This window comes from Gekko japonicus, unplaced genomic scaffold (genome assembly GCF_001447785.1).
Source record: "Gekko japonicus isolate JY-2015 unplaced genomic scaffold, Gekko_japonicus_V1.1 scaffold586, whole genome shotgun sequence".
Lineage (NCBI taxonomy): Eukaryota > Metazoa > Chordata > Lepidosauria > Squamata > Gekkonidae > Gekko > Gekko japonicus.
The window spans coordinates 946,491-966,171 of NW_015177025.1; the positions used below are offsets into that span (position 1 = coordinate 946,491).

Sequence of the window (19,681 nt, forward strand, 5' to 3'; positions counted from 1 at the left end):
TCAGTGGGAAGGTAACAGCGTTCCGTGCACCTTGGTGTTTAGTCATGCCGGCCGCATGACCACGGAAACGTCTTTGGACAGCGCTGGCTCTTCAGCTTTGAAACGGAGATGAGCACCGCAACCCTAGAGTCGGATTCGACTGGCTTTCGAGCAAGGGAACCTTTACCTTTACTTTACCTTTGACAAACTGCATATAGCCGGCTCCCTCTTGACATTTTATCTCTCTCTCTCTCAAATCACATTTAGACACGTAGAATAATGAAAACATCCCTGTTTCCGATTACAAGTATGGAATACCATTTTCAGCGCCCCCTGGTACACAAGCAACCAATGAGTAGAAAGCTAACACAGCAAACAGGGACAGAAGCTTTCCCCCTTGATGTGTTAATTTTCAACTTCCAAGGATTTTCTTTAAACACATGGGAACATTCAGAAATGGCTTTTCCCCCTGTACATTATTCCTGGCATGTTTCCCACCTAAGAGAACAGAAGAGTCAGCCCTCAGACTCTGGACCCAGGGCTCTCTGAAGCTATTTTCCCACAGTTATTACACAGTCCAAATGACTTAGGCCTGGCCACCTGCTAATTCAATCTGCTTTTGTCACAGAGATGTATATCGAAAGGATATACATCAGAACATTCCCAGTAAAATGAGTTCAACAGGAGGTTTCAGCGGAAGTTTTTCCATTGCTGAAGGGGCCTCTTTAAAAAAAGAGAGAGAAAAGTTCTGTTTTTTGACAACTGAGACACATTACGTCCATGCTGATAACTGCAGATACAGCCTCAGAAGTGCATACAAAGATGAGGTGGCCAGATATACTATGAGGTTGCCAGATATACTATGAGGTTGCCAGGAAACACTATGGTATTTTAAACATGGGAAATTTCCTAAGATTGGGGGAAAGGAGTAACAGGTCATCAGCTGCCCACCCTCATTCTCTGAATCTTTAAAAAAAAAAAAATAGACTGCCCCCTGCAAGGAACCACCATGAAATGCCATCAGTCAGGAGGAAATCCCCAAATCACATGCAACTGCTTTCAACTCATCCTCAGGAAGAAAAAAGGCTACAAGTCAGCAAAATCCACATGGGCAAGACATGCTGCCTTCTGCTTTCATGTGGAAAAGAGTGTCACAAGACTTTCTACAAGCGGGAAGGAGTCCCTTGAATGAAAAATTCTCAATGACATCACCTTGCTTAGTAATCAGATTACCAAGAGTCACAGAAAGGAGAACCAAGGGCATTAGAAGATTGTGCTGGACTTACTAGTCGAGTTGCCTTGCATCTGGATGATGCACTTGGACTCTTTGCCGATCTCCCGGGAATTAAAGGGCCTGACCCGGACAGCCACCTTGACCGAAGCTCCTGACATTTTGACGTCCTCTCGTGCACACTCCAGATATCGTACGTGAAGGATTCCACAGTTTTCTTCCTCTGGAGTTACCTTTTCAAGAAAGAGAGACACGAGAGAGTTTCAAATAGTTTAAAATACACTCCTGGCATACTGATCGCTGGTAGGATAATGTCTGGATTCATCTGACATGCCACACGCCACGATCGATATTTTGGCGCTTCAAAGAGGCTGAGCACTGCCCTCCTACCCCGCTAATCCCCATCAAGTAACAGCCTCTGAAAGAGAGAAAGACATTCTCCCCAGCCCCACCGGGGTGGGGGGATGGGGGGTGGAGCCTGCATCACTGACATCACTTGTCACTCAGAGGGCTTAAAAAGGCAGGCCAGCCTTTTTACGCTTTTGGTTCACTTTATTGGTACATGTGACAAGGTCAAAGACTCTTACACAGCCCCGGGGATTTCCCTGGTTCATTCAGTAAATAAGTAAAAGCCTTAATGACTGGTTTGCATTTCTAGGGACCCTAAAACCACACAGAAACATACACACAGAGACAGCAGAGAAGAGTGAGGAAAGGCCTCCAATATCCAAGCTGATTTCAGTTGGAAACATTGGCACCCTCTGAAGGTGCACACTAATGCAGCAGTCAGCCCAAATAAGCAAGCTGAATTTCAAACAGCCACAATACAAATCCACTGTAGCTCCGTGAGCAAACTACTGCCTGCCCTCAGATATGTTTGAGACATATCATCTATCAGATGAGTTGATTGGAGAATAAATATTCATAATACCACCACTCTGTGTTGTTGTTGTTTTAAATAACCATACTAGGCATTTGTTGTTAAAAAGGGTTTTACAGGCCTTAATTCTGAAGCAATACATACAGCTTGTTAAAATTTTGAAGCAATACAAAACATCCTTACACGGAGGATAGCCACTATTTCATCTTGATTGGCACTAGCCAGAGTTGCTAAGGATTGAACCTAGGACTTCTGCAAGCAAAGCAGGTGCTTTACTTTAGAAACACAGTCCATTCCAGTGTTTCCACAGTTCATGGATGGGAGATAGTACCAAGATCCCACTGAAGCAGCGTTCCCCACAGTGACACCGATGGCTGCTATGGTGCCTGCCAGTACTTAACCTGATGTCTGCCAAGCTTTTCAGAAAATAGGCAGAGCCACTGTAAGGTAGGGTTGTTACTGGCTCCTCTTATTCAAATGAAAGGGTTACTCTCATGGCTACAAAGCTGGGAGGGAGGTACTGCATTTGGCTCCGCCCCCTATAGCAGCCGTTTGGGGGCAGCACTCACCACTTCCTCACAAAATTCCAAAAGTGCTTGCAGGCTCATAAAGGATCAGGACCAGGGGTCATTTCCTGCAGGAGCGCACTGGAGCGCAGCTCCGGCAGTAAGGAGCCCAGGGGGCGGGCACATGCAACAAGCCCCACCCCCTGCGCCCAGCAGCCCTCAATCAGGGCACGAGGAGCAAGAAGCAGCCAGGTAAGTTGCAGAGCCCCCCCCCCCCCCCCCCGCCCCCACCCCACACCTCCATAGCTAGCAATCCAAAACAGTCCAGTGGCACCTTTAAGACCAAGGTTTACTCAGGTACAAGCTCTCCCACCTCTGCGAGGACAGATCTGCAGGTTCCCACCCCCCATAGCTAGCAATCCAAAACAGTCCAGTGGAGCCTGAGCGGTGGCTGTTGCCTTCTGACACACTTCTGGTGATGTCAGGGGGTGTGGCATATGCAAATAAGTTATGCTAATGAGTTATGCTAATGAGCTCCTGCACCTCTTTTTCTACGAAATGACCCCTGATCAGGACCCTCGCACTAAGCCTAGATATCTAAGAGGTAGTTGAGAATGTTGTCCATTATGTGTTGACCCTTTGGCCAGAAAGGTCTCACTTTATCCTCAAAATAACATGCATGACTGGACAGGCAAGAGTCTATATGTGTAACTGGTCCTAAGGTCATCCAGTGAGCGTCACGGTAGAGTGGGGAACCACTGGACCACACTGGCTCGCCACTGGAGAAATGTGTTAAAATGCTTAAACCACAACCTTAAAAACGGAATCAGTTCTGAAAGAATAAAGCAGAAATATGCCGACTTTGGTCAGTTTCCACCACCTGGAGTGACAGCAGATTATTTTGTACTACTGCACATTTTTTTAAATGGTGAAGACGGATTACACTAAAGATGCATTTTATCACTCCACTAACAACAGAAGGACGCACCGAATCATGTGGTGAAGGAAAAGATTATGTTGCCTCAGGAATGAGACTGCGTCATCTATCTAGCATGATTTGGGCAACTGTTTAGCAGCAGGATCCCTACCTGGGCAACTATTTTTCTTCACGGAGATATGGGTTTGAGCTCACAAAGGATTTTGCCAGAGTAAATATGCCTGTCTTTAAGGTAGCACTAGACTCTTTGCTGATAATACAGACCATCTTTGTCTTCCTACCAAACAGGATAAATTATCCTAACTTGCAATTCGTTAATATTAAAACAGGAATGCAACACACAGTTAAAACCTCCTCTGCCCTGACCTCTGGGTAGGTACACCTAACAAAAACTCCAATACTCCAAGTGATGAAGATAACAAAAGTATTTAAATGTTCATGTTGCAACAGACACTTCACTCACTTTGGTATTCTATTATTGATCCTGTTTCCTGGGAACAGAACCGAGAGTACTTTCGATAAATGCTCTGGATATTGGTGTGATATCACAGACAGTATGCTAAATCACCAGGCTGGAGAGCACTTAAGTGGCCTCTTCCAGCAAGAAGATATAACCTCCATCCCCAGGTAACATGTGTACTAATGTATTAGATGTTTTAAGCCATTCTTTCCAGGTATTAATCCATCTCTACCATAACAGGTCAGGGTTTCTGCTATTTCAAAGAATAATTTGGTATGTTGCCCATTTCTATACTCTCCCTTCCATTATAAACAGCTACAAGGGGAGATGTTTCGGCAAATTTGGGGGACCCTCCCCAGGTTTGCAGACAGATCCCAAAGGACAGCCTAAAAGACATCAATCCCTGCAAGGGCAATCAAAAATGAAGACGGTGAGCCGACTGTGAGCTTAAAAACATTGAATAATGGCTGCCACCACCGAACTGATGACAACAACTACTAGCACTTTTAAGGTTGCATTGTTTTAAGTGTAATTCATGTTTTAATGTAACATTTATTTTATGTAATTTACCTCTTTTTATGTAAGCTGCCCTGAGCCAGCTTTGGCTGGGGGATGGGGTAGAGATCCAATAAATCAATAAATCCAAAAAATGGAGGGGGGGAAATCCCTCCAAAAAAGTCTTGCTTGTGCAAGCGCAGACAATGCACCCGCAGAGAGACTGGGAGTGGCAGTGCTACACATGAGCAGAGGAAAGAGAGCCTCCCCTGCTCTCCACAGCTGGGTGGGCAGAGTGGTGGGGAGGGGGATAGACAGGAGGCCAGAGCAACATGGAGGGACGTTTGTACGATTCCTCCTCCCCCGTAAGTCTCTCTCAGGTGGGGGGGCGGAAGACCAGACAAAGGTGGAGAGGTTAGCGAGCTACGTGGGGGATGGGATTCCCTCCCCATCAGTCTCTCAGGTCTCTGTTTGTTGTTACCTTCACCCAGAGGTCCTTTCGTAGAAAAAGAGGTGCAGGAGCTCATTAGCATAACTCATTAGCATAACTCATTTGCATAGACCACACCCCCTGACATCACCGGAAGTGTGTCAGAGGGCAACACCCACCGCTCAGGCTTCGCTGGACTCTTTTGGATTGAGGGAGAGCAGAGAAAGGTGGAGGGGTTAGCGAGCTACATGGGGGATGGGATTCCCTCCCCATGAGTCTCTCGGGTCTCTGTTTGTTGTTACCTTCACCGGAAGTGTGTCAGAAGGCAACACCCACCACTCAGGCTCCACTGGACTGTTTTGGATTGCTAGCTATTGGGGGGGGGCATGCAGATCTGTCCTCGCGGAGAGCTTGTGCCTGAATAAAACCTGGTCTTAAAAGTGCCACTGGACTGTTTTGGACCAGGGGGAGCTCTGCAATTTACCTGGCTGCTTCTTGCTCTGACTGAGGGCTGCTGGGAGCAGGGGGCAGGGCTTGTTGCATGTTCCTCTCCCCTGGGCTCTTTACTGCCGGAGCTCCGCTCCTGTGAGCTCCTGCCTATTCAACTCTTGGGTTGCTCAGCAGCAGATGGAAGTTGGGAAAGGCTTGCCCTTTGGCCCTGCCGCCATTACCGAGGCCAAGTCAGCAATGACCGTGGTGAAGCAGGAGGACAATTCCATCTAGCCCTTCCTGAAGGAATTCTAACTGCCACCCAACTAAACAGCTGTGGGAAAGAAATGAGGGAACACTAAAGACTTTGCTGAGGGGCGGTTTCCAAGGCCCCTCCAACCCGGATCTCGGGCACAGGGCAAGGGAGTTTACAGTTTTAAGAGGAATTACCTATGTGTATGGAAGCCCCCTACTATTGGGATTGGGAGGAAAAACTTTTAAGAAATAAAACATATTTGTAAGCTGCCTTGGATGGATCTCGGGCACAGGGCAAGGAAGTTTAAAGTTTTAAGAGGAATTACCTATGTGTATAGAAGCCCTCTACTATTGGGATTGGGAGGAAAAACTTAAAAAAAATAAAACATATTTGTAAGCTGCCTTGGACCTAAGTGTAGGAAAGCGGGTTATAAAGCTTAGAAATAAACAACATGTCATTATACGGGGCATGCTAGCATTTACTGACGCGCTGCTACTTCACTTACAACGGCCAGGAGGCACCACTCCCCACAAGCTGATCCACAATCAAAACGGGCCACCACCATTTCCACAGCAGACCTCCCACGCCAGTGATGGCGAACCTTTTAGGGACCGAGCGCCCAAACTGCGACCCAAAACCCACTTATTTATCGCAAAGTGCCAACACGGCAATTTAACCTGAATACTGAGGTTTTACTTTAGAAAAAACAACTCATACATTAACTTAAGAATGATCCTAACAAAGTAAGGAAAGCAATCTCAAATGCTTATTTGGCAGAGAATTCGACACTTTAATGATGGTCTGGACCTGGCTGGGGCGATGGCACGCGTGCCCACAGAGAGGGCTCTGAGTACCACCTCTGGCACCCGTGCCATAGGTTCGCCACCACTGTCCTACGCACTAGGAAGGAGGTGGTGCTTTTGCTTTAGGGAATTTTGATGGCTTTATCCCGTCACATGGGTTGGCTGCTGTTCTGTGTTCCTACTCTCTCCCACGTACTACCATCTCATACGTCTAACAGATCGTCTCAGGAGAGAGAATGTGTGATCAAATAACCACTGCTTTTCTTTGTACGGCTTTAAAAAAGAGAGAGAGAGAGACTAACTTTTATTGGTCAAACGATTCTGCGTCTTCCTGCTTATTTATTTATTTATCACATTCCTACCCCACCCTCCCAGCCGGAGCCGGCTCAGGGCGGCTTACATAAAACAGATAAGTTACATTAAAAGACAGACTACAATTAAAACAATTCTAAAGCCGTCTAATGTAATAAAGTGCTAGTAGCTCATTATTAATTTGATGGTGGCAGCCATTATTCAATGATTTAAGGTCACGGTCGGCTCACGATATTCCTTTCCGGTTGTCTTGGTCTTGCCTTTGAAATCCTGGGGCATCTTAAAAGCCGGTGTGGTGGTTAGAGAGTCAGACCCAGGGTCAAATCCTCACTCCGCCTTGGATGCTTTGCTGGGTGAACTTGGGGTAGTCACACACACTCTGCCTAACCTACCCCACAGGGTTGCATCTTCCATAGAATTCAAGGTGTTGTGTGTAGGATTCTCAAGCAGTCTCTTGTACAGGCACCTCAGATCTCCTTCAGCTTGTCTCTGCATTAAGTGCCTTCACGGTGTACACTGGGATCAAGTTCATACTGGAGTTCCCTGCGCTCTTGTTTCAGTGCCACAGAACACAACCTCATCTCTGAAGTTTAGGACCTGAGTTTGGGGGCTCCATTGGATTAATCTTTGCCTTTGCTAATGCTGTGGCAGTAGCCATGTACTTAGCGTTTAGTGAAAAAACACAAACTTGACTCAAAGCCCCAATCTAACAGCCTGCTTTGACTTCCCTTGGGCAAGCTACAAACTAAAATAAGTGCGCAGGAGAAGAGCATTTCAACAGACTTCTGAATGAGCCTTCCTTTGGAAGTCCCATGTTCTGCCATCAGAAATGCCGCTGCGCGCTTGTGCAGCTATTGCTGGAAAAAGGGAGGAGGCCGAGGCCAGCTGAACAGAGTGTTCCAGAGCCTAGCTTGAAAAGACACAAAGGGGGAGAGATCAGATCAACCAGAAGCAAATCCAAACAGAACTAATAATCCTGGTTATTAAGCCCTTCCACAAGATGCAGCATCCAAACTTCTCTCAGAAAGGAGAACTGGGAACTCAGTTAAGAAGAACAAGAGATTCAGGGAGAAGCTTCGTATAACGCCAGTGTAATTTCCCACTGATGTGCATTTTTAATGACATCCATATTCAGATATTACAGATGCATATTCAAAAATAAAAGACCCAATAATGAAGTGGGTAGTTTTGTATGCACGCAAGTTGCACGGTGGTGGGAAATGCCATCAAGCTGCAGCCAACTTGTGGTGATCTTGTAGGGTTTTCAAAGCAAGAGACGTTCAGAGGTCGCTTGCCATTGCCTGCCTCTGCAACGCAAACCTGGGCTTCCTTGGTGGTCTCCCATCCAAGAACTAACAAGAGCCGACCCTGCTTAGCTTCCCAGATCTGAGGAGATCAGAACAGCCTGACCTATCCAGATGGACAAAAGCAGAGGTGCTTTGCCACTGCCTGCCTCTGCGTAACGACCCTGAGCTTCCTTGGTGGTCTCCCATCCAAGAACTAACAAGAGCCGACCCTGCTTAGCTTCTAAGATTTGGCAAGGTTAGTGTGGGCCGTGCACGTCAGGGCACGCACGCTGTATATGGATCTTTGAAAAGTGACATAGCACTGAGGCCCACAACAGTTTTCAATCAAGGTATCAAAGCGGTTCCTACAAGCAAGCAGCCATCGCAACTGACAAGCACAGAGGACTGCTTCATACATAACTTTTTGCAAAGTGAGAAGCCAGTTTATGTGTGCACGCGCACACACTCTGAGCGCAAGCCACAACGAAAACAAAAAACAACTGCATCCTTTTATACTTCAGAAGGTACACACTCTTCTTCAAACACAGAATCCCCCCAGTGCCATTCCACCTGAATATAAACCACATTCTGGAAGGTCTACTAAGGGCTTTGCAAGGTGACTGGCCACTTGGAATGGCCTACACTTATACTTCCTGTGTATGGCCATCTGTTCCACAAGAGAAAGAGGGAAGAAATCCTATCCAAATACGAGGGCTTGGGATCACCCAGTGAAGTCCATCATTGCTTCACGGTGACTGGCAAAAGAAAGTATTTCTTCATACACAGAATGTATGTCCTGACCCCTACATGGTAGAACTCTCTGCTGGCCAATATGCAAGGCCTACAGGATTTACTACCTTTCCGTAGGGCTTGTAAAGCAGAGATGTTCCACCAGGGACTTGGTTGAGGACAGCAACAGTCCGGCACTCTCATACTCCAACCTCCCCTTTTATTCCTTCATATCCCCTCCACCCAGGTAGGTAAAGGTAAAGGTTCCCTTGCTCGAAAGCCAGTCGAGTCCGACTCTAGGGTTGCGGTGCTCATCTCCGTTTCAAAGCCAAAGAGCCAGCGCTGTCCAAAGACGTTTCCGTGGTCATGTGGCCGGCATGACTAAACACCAAGGCGCACGGAACGCGGTTACCTTCCCACCAAAGTGGTACCTATTTATCTACTTGCAATTTCTTGCTTTCAAACTGCTAGGTTGGCAGGAGCTGGAACTAGAGACGGGAGCTCACTCCATCATGCGGCAACCCGGGTCTCGAACTGCTGAACGACTGACCTTCCACAGCCTGCAGTTCAGCGCCTTAACCACTTGAACCACCGCAGCTCCTCTCCACCCAGGGGCCTGGTGGAAATCAGAAATTAGGAAATTAGAATTTTTCCATCATCTTGGATTTAGCGTTGTTCTTATGGTTGCTTTTAAGTATTTTAATGCTGCTTTTAATTCAATTATATTGTATTTGCCTTTGACGCAAGCCACCCTGAGCCTTGCTCGCAGGGAAGGGCGACAGATTAATCAAACCTAATAAATAAATAAAATTCAAGGGACTCGAGAGAGCAGGGTGAGAGAGACGGACTGAACCAAGGGCACCTGGCGAGTTTCATGGCTGAATGGTAATTTTACCCTGTGTCTCCAGTATTCAAACTAATACACCCAGGGCAGGAACGCACAGGAACGGAGTTCCGGCTGGCTCCCGAGTTGGCCACACCCAGCAGGAACTCATTAGCATAACAGGCCACACCCAACAGCAGGAACACATTAGGATTGACTACCTTAGGGGTGTGTGGACTAACATGCAAAGGAGTTCCTGCTACAAAAAAAGGCCCTGGGTTTTGACAACAAACAAGGTAAACAGAATAAGAAGCAAAAGGTGGGTGTGACTGGATGACCACACTTCTGGTAACACGGGGGGTGCGGCCTAATGTGCTAATGAGCTGTGCTGTCAGGGGTGTGGCCTAATATGCTAATGAGTTTCTGCTGTTGGGTGTGGCCTATTATGCTAATGAGTTCCTGCTGGGCTTTTTCTACAAAAAGAGCCCTGAATACACCCCCACTGCTTCTCAGTCAGGAAGTCTCCCAATGACTCCAGGCCCGGTGGCGATCTACACAGGAACACCTGATGCTAGGAACGTGCAACAGGGAAACCACCGGCTTCACACCCTGCTCTGAGTTTCCTGGAGGCACCTGGTTGGCTGTCCGCTGCAGGGAACAATACTAGACCGGGCCAAGCCATGGTCTGCTCCAAAGGACTATTCTTTTTTAGAGCCAACATTCCGCACCTAAAATGTAAAGGCTTCTTGATGGAGACCATGCAGCAGCTTCAGTGCTCAGCACATGTCTTGGCACTCCGTATATATTAAACAGACGACATGCCGCGGCAGCAATAAAAAATTTTTAAAAGGCAGATCAGAGAGACCATGAAGATGGATCTGAACTGGTACCACAGAGAGTTGTTCCATGGCTGCCTGTCCTACAAACTGCCTACAGGGGGCAGCTTTGGGGGGGGTTTCACCTTCAGACCACAAATGGCTAAAAGGTTACGTACAGACATATAAGCTAATGAAAAAAGCTTTGTGGGCTACTAACCTGTGCCAATTTATTCTCAAGGATGCCATAGGCAAACTATAAAAAGCTGAACAATTAGCTGCCAGTCACAGTTCTGCAGAAGAGACAATGTTTTTAATCTGAACCAGATGATTTGTCAACAAACCTAACGATTTCATATTAGGTTGTCTGTAGTCTGTTACTCCTGTGACCTGGACGGCCCAGGCAAGCCCAATCTCACCAGATCTTAGAAGCTAAGCAAGGCTGACCTTGGTTAGTATTTGGGTGGGAGACTGCCAAGGAATACCAGGGTCTCCCGATGCAGAGGCAGGCCGTGGCAAACCACCTCCAAATGTGTCTTGCCTTGAAAACCCTACGGGGTCACATAAGTCAGCCGTGACTTGACAGCAAGAGGAGGAAAAAAGCTGTTATTACATAAAGAGGAAAACTTTGGCTTTCTTTTTTACAAGCAACTGGCTCGTCCTCACAGTTAAAGGGCAAACAAAAATCTATTTTGAACAGGAAAGGAACACAGCCTAGCTGTGTAAACGCCTGAACACAAGCATGTGAACGTTTTGTCCAGAAAGTCTGGTGAATAAGCTTAACGCTGGTTCTTAGAAACAGGGACCAGGTTTCTAACCCGATTTTTATGATGGCTCAGAAATCAAGAGAAAGCAGATTGCACGCGGGAAAAGGTGACTGTAAAAGGCCTCCCCCTTGCCCTAGTTTGCAGCAAGCCTTGATCTCTACCGCCCTCATCTCTCGCCATTTCACTTTCCATCCCCAGACCTTGTCTGACAAATACAAATTGGGGGTGGGTGGGTTGGAGAGGGCCAGTTCATCTTCGAACACGGTATCATCCAAAGTACACACAAGCAAATATTTTTGCTTTACATAATCTAGTCTGGGGTTTTGCATTAGCACAATGTGCTTATGAAGCCAGACTAACACTTTCACAAGAAACCAACATAAGAACATAAGAGATGCCAATGTTGGATCAGGCCAAAGGCCCATCCAGTCCAACACTCTGTGTCACACAGTGGCCAGAAATACCAGGTGTCAACAGGAGGTCCAGCAGTGGGGCCAGGACACCACAAGCCCTCCCACTGCCCCCCCAGCACCAAGAATACAGAGCATCACTTAACATAAGAACATAAGAGAAGCCAATGTTGGATCAGGCCAAAGGCCCATCCAGTCCAACACTCTGTATCACACAGTGGCCAGAAATACCAGTGCCATCAGGAGGTCCACCAGTGGGGCCAGGACATTAGAAGCCCTCCCACTGTTGACCCCCCCAAAGTTGGATTCTAGATGCCCTCAGATATACTGAGGACAGGCATACTGATTTTAAATTACAATCTGACTCGCTAGCACAGAAATACTGTAACACGACTAAGATGATATGAGAAGCACGCAAAGTTGCCTCAGCACCCACAAGCCAGAGGGCCGTGCCATGTACTCTAGCAAGGGAACAGAAACCGGAAAATGCATCCCCTTAGATCACATCAACACAGACAGCTAGAGAGTTGCTCTTAAATTAAAGCAGCAGTGCCGAGTATCTGAATTATATCAGTTTCGCCATCAGTGTTACGAATCTCAGAACATTTATAATAATAGGAAATGAGAGAAAGACTTAAATACCTGATAGGCACCATCATTTTTATAGTGCTAACCATGTACTGAATACTGTATGAGAAATAAAAATTTAGAACATTCCCTGCCGACTCTACAATAAAACAGAGACAAAAGGAACAGGGAAAAAGATGGAATGGGGTAAGGTTTAAATACCGCTAAGCCAGAGATAATGGACTGCATAACAATTAAAAAACAAAATAAGGACAGCAGGGACAAAACACTCTGCGAGTCCAAAGAACCCCACCCTAAAAGATTCACCATGATCATGAACACACAGAGATAATTAAGCGGAAATTCAAGCAAGTGCAACCGTTAATAGATGGTTCCATGACCCCCTGTGAGTTTTAAGTATTTGCAGTAAGCCACCCAATTCCAAACTGGTCATTTTCAGCCTTCTGCCCCATTCACTGACTAAGCTTCTAGAGGAGTATAAGATCATTCCAATATGGCTGCCCCCGGTAATTGTGCGGAGCTGGATACAGAGGAAAGGGGAAAACACACACACACAAACAGAATGGCAACTGAATCGAGTCCTAAAAGCCAGGGGCAGAAACAAAACAAAGAGCTTCCCATAGACTCCAAACCAGCTACTGCAGTGGAAGGGGGGGGGGGTTATGACAGTGAAGAATGTAGCAGAATTCAGCATGCAACCCCACCCTGCTTAAAAAATCAGAAGAGATGAAGCCTAGGCCACACCAGAACCTCAGAGAGGTGGAAGGGGGTGGTCAGTAGTTTACAATTTGGAGGAAATTATCTACTTCTAAAACAAAGATCAGGGTATGGTACACACAAAAGGAGTCCTTTGAGACCACACTTCTGAAAACAGGAGAAAGGGCTGTAAGATACAGGCTGCAGGAGCATCTGAAAGCAATGTCAGATTCCGAACAGATTTTGGAATAGCAAAGGCCACTGAAATTCCCTATCATGCATGTCAGACTCAAACAGGCTCCCTCTCAAGAAAAACATGAAGTAATGCCTTGCTGGAAGGGGGGGGGAGTGAGAGAGAGAAAAGGAAGACTCAAACTTGGCTGAGTTGGGAGGCATTTTAAATCAGACTGTCATGAGACCTCAAGAACAGGCCCCCGGAAATATGAAATTAAGAACAAGATGGGCAGAAGAAAATGGAAAATGTTGGCAATCTCGTGTCGGAATTCAATGATGGGGAGAAAGAAAGGCAGGAGAGCTCAGGTCATGGGAGGGGTGTGTGCTCCTGCATTGTCATGAGGAAAGACTGCAGGGGAAGTATCACAAAACAAATATATGCACATATCTAAGAGGACAAGAGAGACTGGTACACAGAGATGATGTATATTCACAAATATATACACATTTTAAGACCGAAAAAATTACCGCTGTCTGGCCGTTTTAGAATATACAGGTAAAATCTGCTAGCCTCATATCCTGATGTTCATATAGGTGTGTGTCTTGCAGTACTTAGAACTATAGACTCCATGAATCTGTGTGTGTGAAAGACATCTTTCGTACACACTTCTACACCATAGCTGTATAGATGAACATATGATTATATAAACATGCATATAGCTAGATACATGAACTGTGCATCATGGTCACACACACACACACACCCTTCTACCAACTACACATCAGAGACTCCAGTGCCACCACCAATGCCTCTTCCAGGTTCACTCTCAGATTCAGCCAAAACTTCAGGGCCCAAGTATTTGGGATTTTAAGGATGCAACCATCCCAGTATGTATTTTCTTGAGATTACATCCAGGGTTTACTCCTGAATAAGCAACACATAAGTGGGGGGAACAGTGTGTATGTCTGTTTTAATTTTGCACGGTGTTTACAGACACTACACATCTGACTTGCTCTTTGTGACACTTGCCAGGCGCACCTGCTTTAATGAGGCTTTTTTCCAGTTCACCCTTCTTCCCTTCCTAATGTGTTCTCTCTTCTAGAATGTCAGCCTCTGAGCGGACCCGAATTTGTTTTTAATTTCCGTACCGTCCCTAAATCATTTGAGTTGACTGATAAGTAATGGTTAAAATAGTGGTAAACTTGTTCATTTAATTGGAATCTCACCATAAGACTGATGACCCTTTATTTAATTTATATCCCACCATGATCATATTTATACTAGTCTTTGCTATGTGATACACGTTTTAATTATAGAACCCTGGAAGCTGTCTCAGTAGGCAACTTGGCAGAGAAGCAAAGATATAAGCGCCATTTGAAAGCTCCTCCATCCCCAACTACAACTACCAAGAGGCAACTGCCAGGAGTTACACCTGGAGTAAACCCTTACTGAGTTATATACTGAGCCTTTGGGGAGGGCGGGATATAAATCCAAAAATAAATAAATAATAAATAAATAAATATTTACTGTGTTTTTAGTTTGATTTCTTTGAGCCACTTCAAGACCACGTTTTTGGAAGATAACTTTTCAATGTATAAAGGAAGTTTTTAAACATATTCCATCGTCGTCATCGTTATTACTATCATCATTATCATTATTATTTTGATTTATAAACCACCTATTCCCTATGATGTAAGGCCTCTAGGCAATACTAATAGATGTCTTTAATTAAATGCCAAACCACGTTTTGGGAAGATAACTTTTCAATGTATTATATAAAGGAAGTTTTTAAATATATTCCATCGTCGCCATCGTTATTACTATCATCATCATCATCATTACTATTTTGATTTATAAACCACCTATTCCCTATGATGTAAAGCCTCTAGGCAATACTAATAGATGTCTAATTAAATGCTAGCATATTAGCACTATTAAGGGATTCATTCAGCCAACATATATCTCTTCATACTAAATACATACAGAAAATTACATCACACTAATTCTAATAATACTAACATGACTGGGTCCTTTGGAGAGAGGCAGGCCAGACAGATCTGACATAACGAAGAACATATATCTGGCCTGCCGAAAGACAAAATGCCAATGCCAAACACCAAACAGATGCACAGAATTTCTCTCCAGCCAGGACAACAGAGGTACATCCTTATTCTAACCTCTCACCATCAGCAACTCTAATCTGAACAGGAAAGATCTAATGCGTATTCCAGAACCTGATGTACCCCCAAAAACAAAAACCCTAAAACGTGATTCACGTATACCCTCTCCACAGTCACAACAATCCTCTTCTAAATATATTTAAGCATCATCTTCTCCTCCCTCTCCTCGTTCCAGACGTCAATCAGACCCAGAACCATCAGCAACTCTAATCTGAACAGGAAAGATCTAATGCGTATTCCAGAACCTGATGTGCCCCCCAAACCAAAAATAAAAACCCTAAAACGTGATTCACTTTACCCTTTCCCACAGTCACAACAAGCATCTTCTAGATATATTTAAGCATCATCTTCTCCTCCCTCTCCTCGTTCCAGACGTCAATCAGACCCAGATTCCTCACTGCTTCTAACAAGACTGCCGCATCATTCACGCACCTTCTGAGTCTGGGCCTTTTATTATAAATGCAAACGATAAACAAATAAATTAAATGATATTTAGAGAAATTTCTTGAGGAGGGTGAAAGTATCATCCACTCTTGCGGGGTTGTTGTGTTGTTGTTTTTTGGGGGGGATGAATGAGCCCACGGACCACCCTTCTCTCCTCTCCCCCCCCTCCCTTTTTTACCTCTGCGCGCCGGTCAAGGGAGGAGCGACACGGTCGTTGTTATCAGCCGCTTCGCCGGAGAAAGAAGAAGCTGACCAAGCCCTGGGGGGCGAAGCCGCCCTGCCCCATCACGGACTGCCCGAGCGGCGCCCGCAGACGAAGGGAGCCCGAAGGGCGGCGACGCGCCTGTCACGACCGCCGCCTCTACACTGACCCGATGACTCGCTGGACCCGCTCCCCCGCCTCCCTCCACAAAAAGTCCCGCCCCCTCGGCTCCGTCCCCCAATCAGAAGGGAAGAGAGCGTCTCTCGCCTTCCAATCCTTCCCGGCGGCTTTCCAGCGGATAGGCCGGTGCGTCTTGTCCATCCTGGAACCGGGGGGGGGGGAGGCGAAAGAGCTCTGCCAATCACTGCACGCCGGTCGGCCAATCCAATTAAGGGAAAATGCCGCGAAGGTGGGACGGCTGTAAGGACGGCAGCCAATTGGCGCTCGAAAAAGGAATCCCCCCCTCCCTCTCTCTCGGGTTCGCCCTAAGGATGCTCCTGAGGCGGCTACCCGGCTGCGTAAGAATATGTCGGTGCTCCTCCTTGCGGTGAAGAGAAAATAAATGGCGACGGGATCCTTCCGCAGGGCCTGATAAAAGGGGGTTCGCTGGGGGTTCGGCTCGTCTACGAGTTTACCTCAGGAGAGGGAGGCAGATGAGGAGGGAAGGCGCGATTTCGACGGGTGCGAGGGAAGGCGAAATGCCCACACGTCGCGCCTTGTGTCGATTACATTTCTGAACACACATCTATTCCTAATTAATATATATTCCCCACCGGGCCACCAAAACTGGCCTTCGGGTGTTGACATTCAGATCAAATCCCAAAACCGGTTTTAAGACAAAAGGCAACACCCACTGAGATTTGACAGTTTAAGATCCAAAGGTGCCCTTAACCCGTCACCCTCCTACATTACTAATTTTATTTACCAATCCTTATAGACCAATTTTCTCCCCGAGTGGCTTATGACAACATTCTCCCCTTCTGTTCACACAACGACCCTGTGAGGTAGAACAAATTTAGAGTCCAGTGGCACCTTTAAGACCAACAACAGGCTTATTCCAGGTGTGAGCTTTCCTGCATGAGGCACCAAATACACTGGAATGGCAGATGAGGTTCTAAACTTATAGACAGGGATTTAACAGCAAATTAACATGTAACATGATGACGTTTAAGTTATGCAAAGTGAAAAAGATTGTGGGAAGTAACAGAATCTTAATTATCTCCTCTCCAGCATGGAGGGTGGGTGGAGGGCACTTAACAGTATATTTTGAGCTGGATGTAATGCTGTCAGCAGACATCCATTCGGTATTCTAGTCTACTATTCTGAAAAAGAAATACACTAAAATATAGAGGATTTATACTCCTCCTTGTTGAGAACACATATGTGAGGACAATCAGTGTTCCCTCTAAGCTGAGTTAGTGTGAGCTACCTCACAGTTTTTTAGCCTCCGGCTCACAGATTTTTCTCTTAGCTCAGGAAGGATGGCTCCAAAGCAAACTGATTTATGCAGTATCCAAATTGACAGCAGCCATGAAATTAAAAGATGCCTGTTACTTGGGAGGAAAGCGATGGCGAACCTAAACAGCATTATACAAAGTAGAGACATCACCCTGCCAACAAAAGTCCGCATGGTCAAAGCAATGGTATTCCCAGTAGTCACGTATGGCTGCGAGAGTTGGACTATAAGGAAAGCCGAGCGCCAAAGAATAGATTATTTTGAACTATGGTGCTGGAGAAGACTCTTGAGAGTCCCTTGGACTGCAAGAAGATCAAATCAGTCAATCCTAAAAGAAATAAACCCTGACTGTTCCCTGGAAGGACAGATAATGAAACTGAAGCGCAAATACTTTGGCCACCCAATGAGAAGGGAGCACTCACTGGAGAAGAATTATGCTAATGAGTTCCTGCTGGTCTTTATCTACAAAAAGAGCCCTGATGTCTATTCTGAAAATGAAATACACTAAAATATAGAGGATTTATACTCCTCCTTGTTGAGAACACATATGTGAGGACAATCAGTGTTCCCTCTAAGCTGAGTTAGTGTGAGCTACCTCACAGTTTTTTAGCCTCCGGCTCACAGATTTTTCTCTTAGCTCAGGAAGGATGGCTCCAAAGCAAACTGATTTATGCAGTATCCAAATTGACAGCAGCCATGAAGTTAAAAGATGCCTGTTACTTGGGAGGAAAGCGATGGCGAACCTAAACAGCATTATACAAAGTAGAGACATCACCCTGCCAACAAAGGTCCGCATGGTCAAAGCAATGGTATTCCCAGTAGTCACGTATGGCTGCGAGAGTTGGACTATAAGGCCGAGCGCCAAAGAATAGATTATTTTGAACTATGGTGCTGGAGAAGACTCTTGAGAGTCCCTTGGACTGCAAGAAGATCAAATCAGTCAATCCTAAAAGAAATAAACCCTGACTGTTCCCTGGAAGGACAGATAATGAAACTGAAGCGCAAATACTTTGGCCACCCAATGAGAAGGGAGCACTCACTGGAGAAGAAGGCCATGATGCTGGGAAAGATTGAAGGTCAAAGAAGACGGGGATGGCAAAGGATGAGATGGTTAGACAGTGCCATAGATGCAACGAACATGAAGTTGAGCCAACTTCAGAGGACGGCGGAAGACAGGAAGGCCTGGCGTGATCTGGTCCATGGGGTGTCGGACTCGACTGTGCGACAAAACAACAACAACAAATTGCTCACTCACAACTTTTAAGACCAGCAGTTCACAAAGTAGAATTTTTGCTCACAAGACTCCACAGCTTAGAGGGAGCATTGGTTAGCATATGTACATGTTAATTTGCCGTTAAATCCCTGTCTATATGTTTAGAACCTCATCTGCCATTCCAATGTATTTGAAAAAGTCAGACCAACACGGCTGACTGCCTGGACGTGTGAGGTAGGTTAGGCTGAGAGTGTGCGCAACCTGGCCAATTTAAACAGTTTTGAGTCTCTAGTGGCACCTTTAAGACCAACAAAATTCAATTCTGGGTATAAGCTTCCCTGTGCATGCAACACATATTCGGATCCAAGGTCATCCAGCAGGCTTGCATGCCAGAAGGGGAATTTGAACCTGGATCTCCCAGAGTTCAGCAAGGCACTCTAACCACTGCACCACGCTATCTGCCCAGCATGGCACTTAATAGACAGATCTGTGGCCATGTTCGGCTGCAGCAGCAAAATTAAACAGTCTGGTGGCGATAAAAAGTCGACACCATTTATTCCAGGAAGGAACCAACAGAAAGAACGAAAGCATAGTATATAAATATTAACATGACACATTCAAGTGGTATGAAATTTACATTAGGATCCTACTTACAATAAGCCATATGCAGCAGCATGGACCACAGTCCCTAATCATCCAAGTAAGTTTGGAAACCATTTTGTACAGGGGCAACCGTGTGCACAGAAGCCCTCTTTATTGATTGATTGAATTGATTTATACCCCACCCTCCCCACCAAAGCAGGCTCAGGGCAGCTTACAAGGCCCCTGGCATCATAAAAACATTTATTTATTTATTATTGCATTTCTATCCCGCCCTCCCCACGAACGGGCTCAGGGCGGCTCACAAACAAGGGCAACATGTGCCAGTATAAAACATTAAAACAAGATAAAACAAGTACTTTAATAGTAATAAAGTGCTCAGTGATAGCATCAAGATAGGGTTGCCAAATTGGGGCGGGGGGCAGGGAATCCCCCGCTTCGGAGGCCCGATTTCTGCCGCGGCGGAATCGGGCCCCGGGGGGGACTCCACCCACTGAAGCGCAGCATGGCTGCGTCACCAGAGGTGACGCAACCACGTCGATCATGTTGTGGGCGTGGCCCCGATCGGCGAAGGGGAAA

At 46.0% G+C, this 19,681-nt stretch overlaps 1 protein-coding gene across 1 annotated transcript in view; it reads right to left on the minus strand.

The window, feature by feature from the left end:
- KIF1B (kinesin family member 1B) overlaps positions 1-15,978 on the minus strand; it is a 167,516-nt gene extending 151,538 nt beyond the window's left edge. The window contains exons 1-2 of the mRNA XM_015427822.1: positions 15,810-15,978; positions 1,266-1,443 (exon numbers count right to left, since the gene is read on the minus strand). Of these exons, the coding sequence (XP_015283308.1) occupies positions 1,266-1,371 (106 nt within the window). The 5' untranslated portion in view covers positions 1,372-1,443; positions 15,810-15,978. The remainder of the gene's footprint in view (positions 1-1,265; positions 1,444-15,809) is intronic.
- Positions 15,979-19,681: the final 3,703 nt, after the last annotated feature.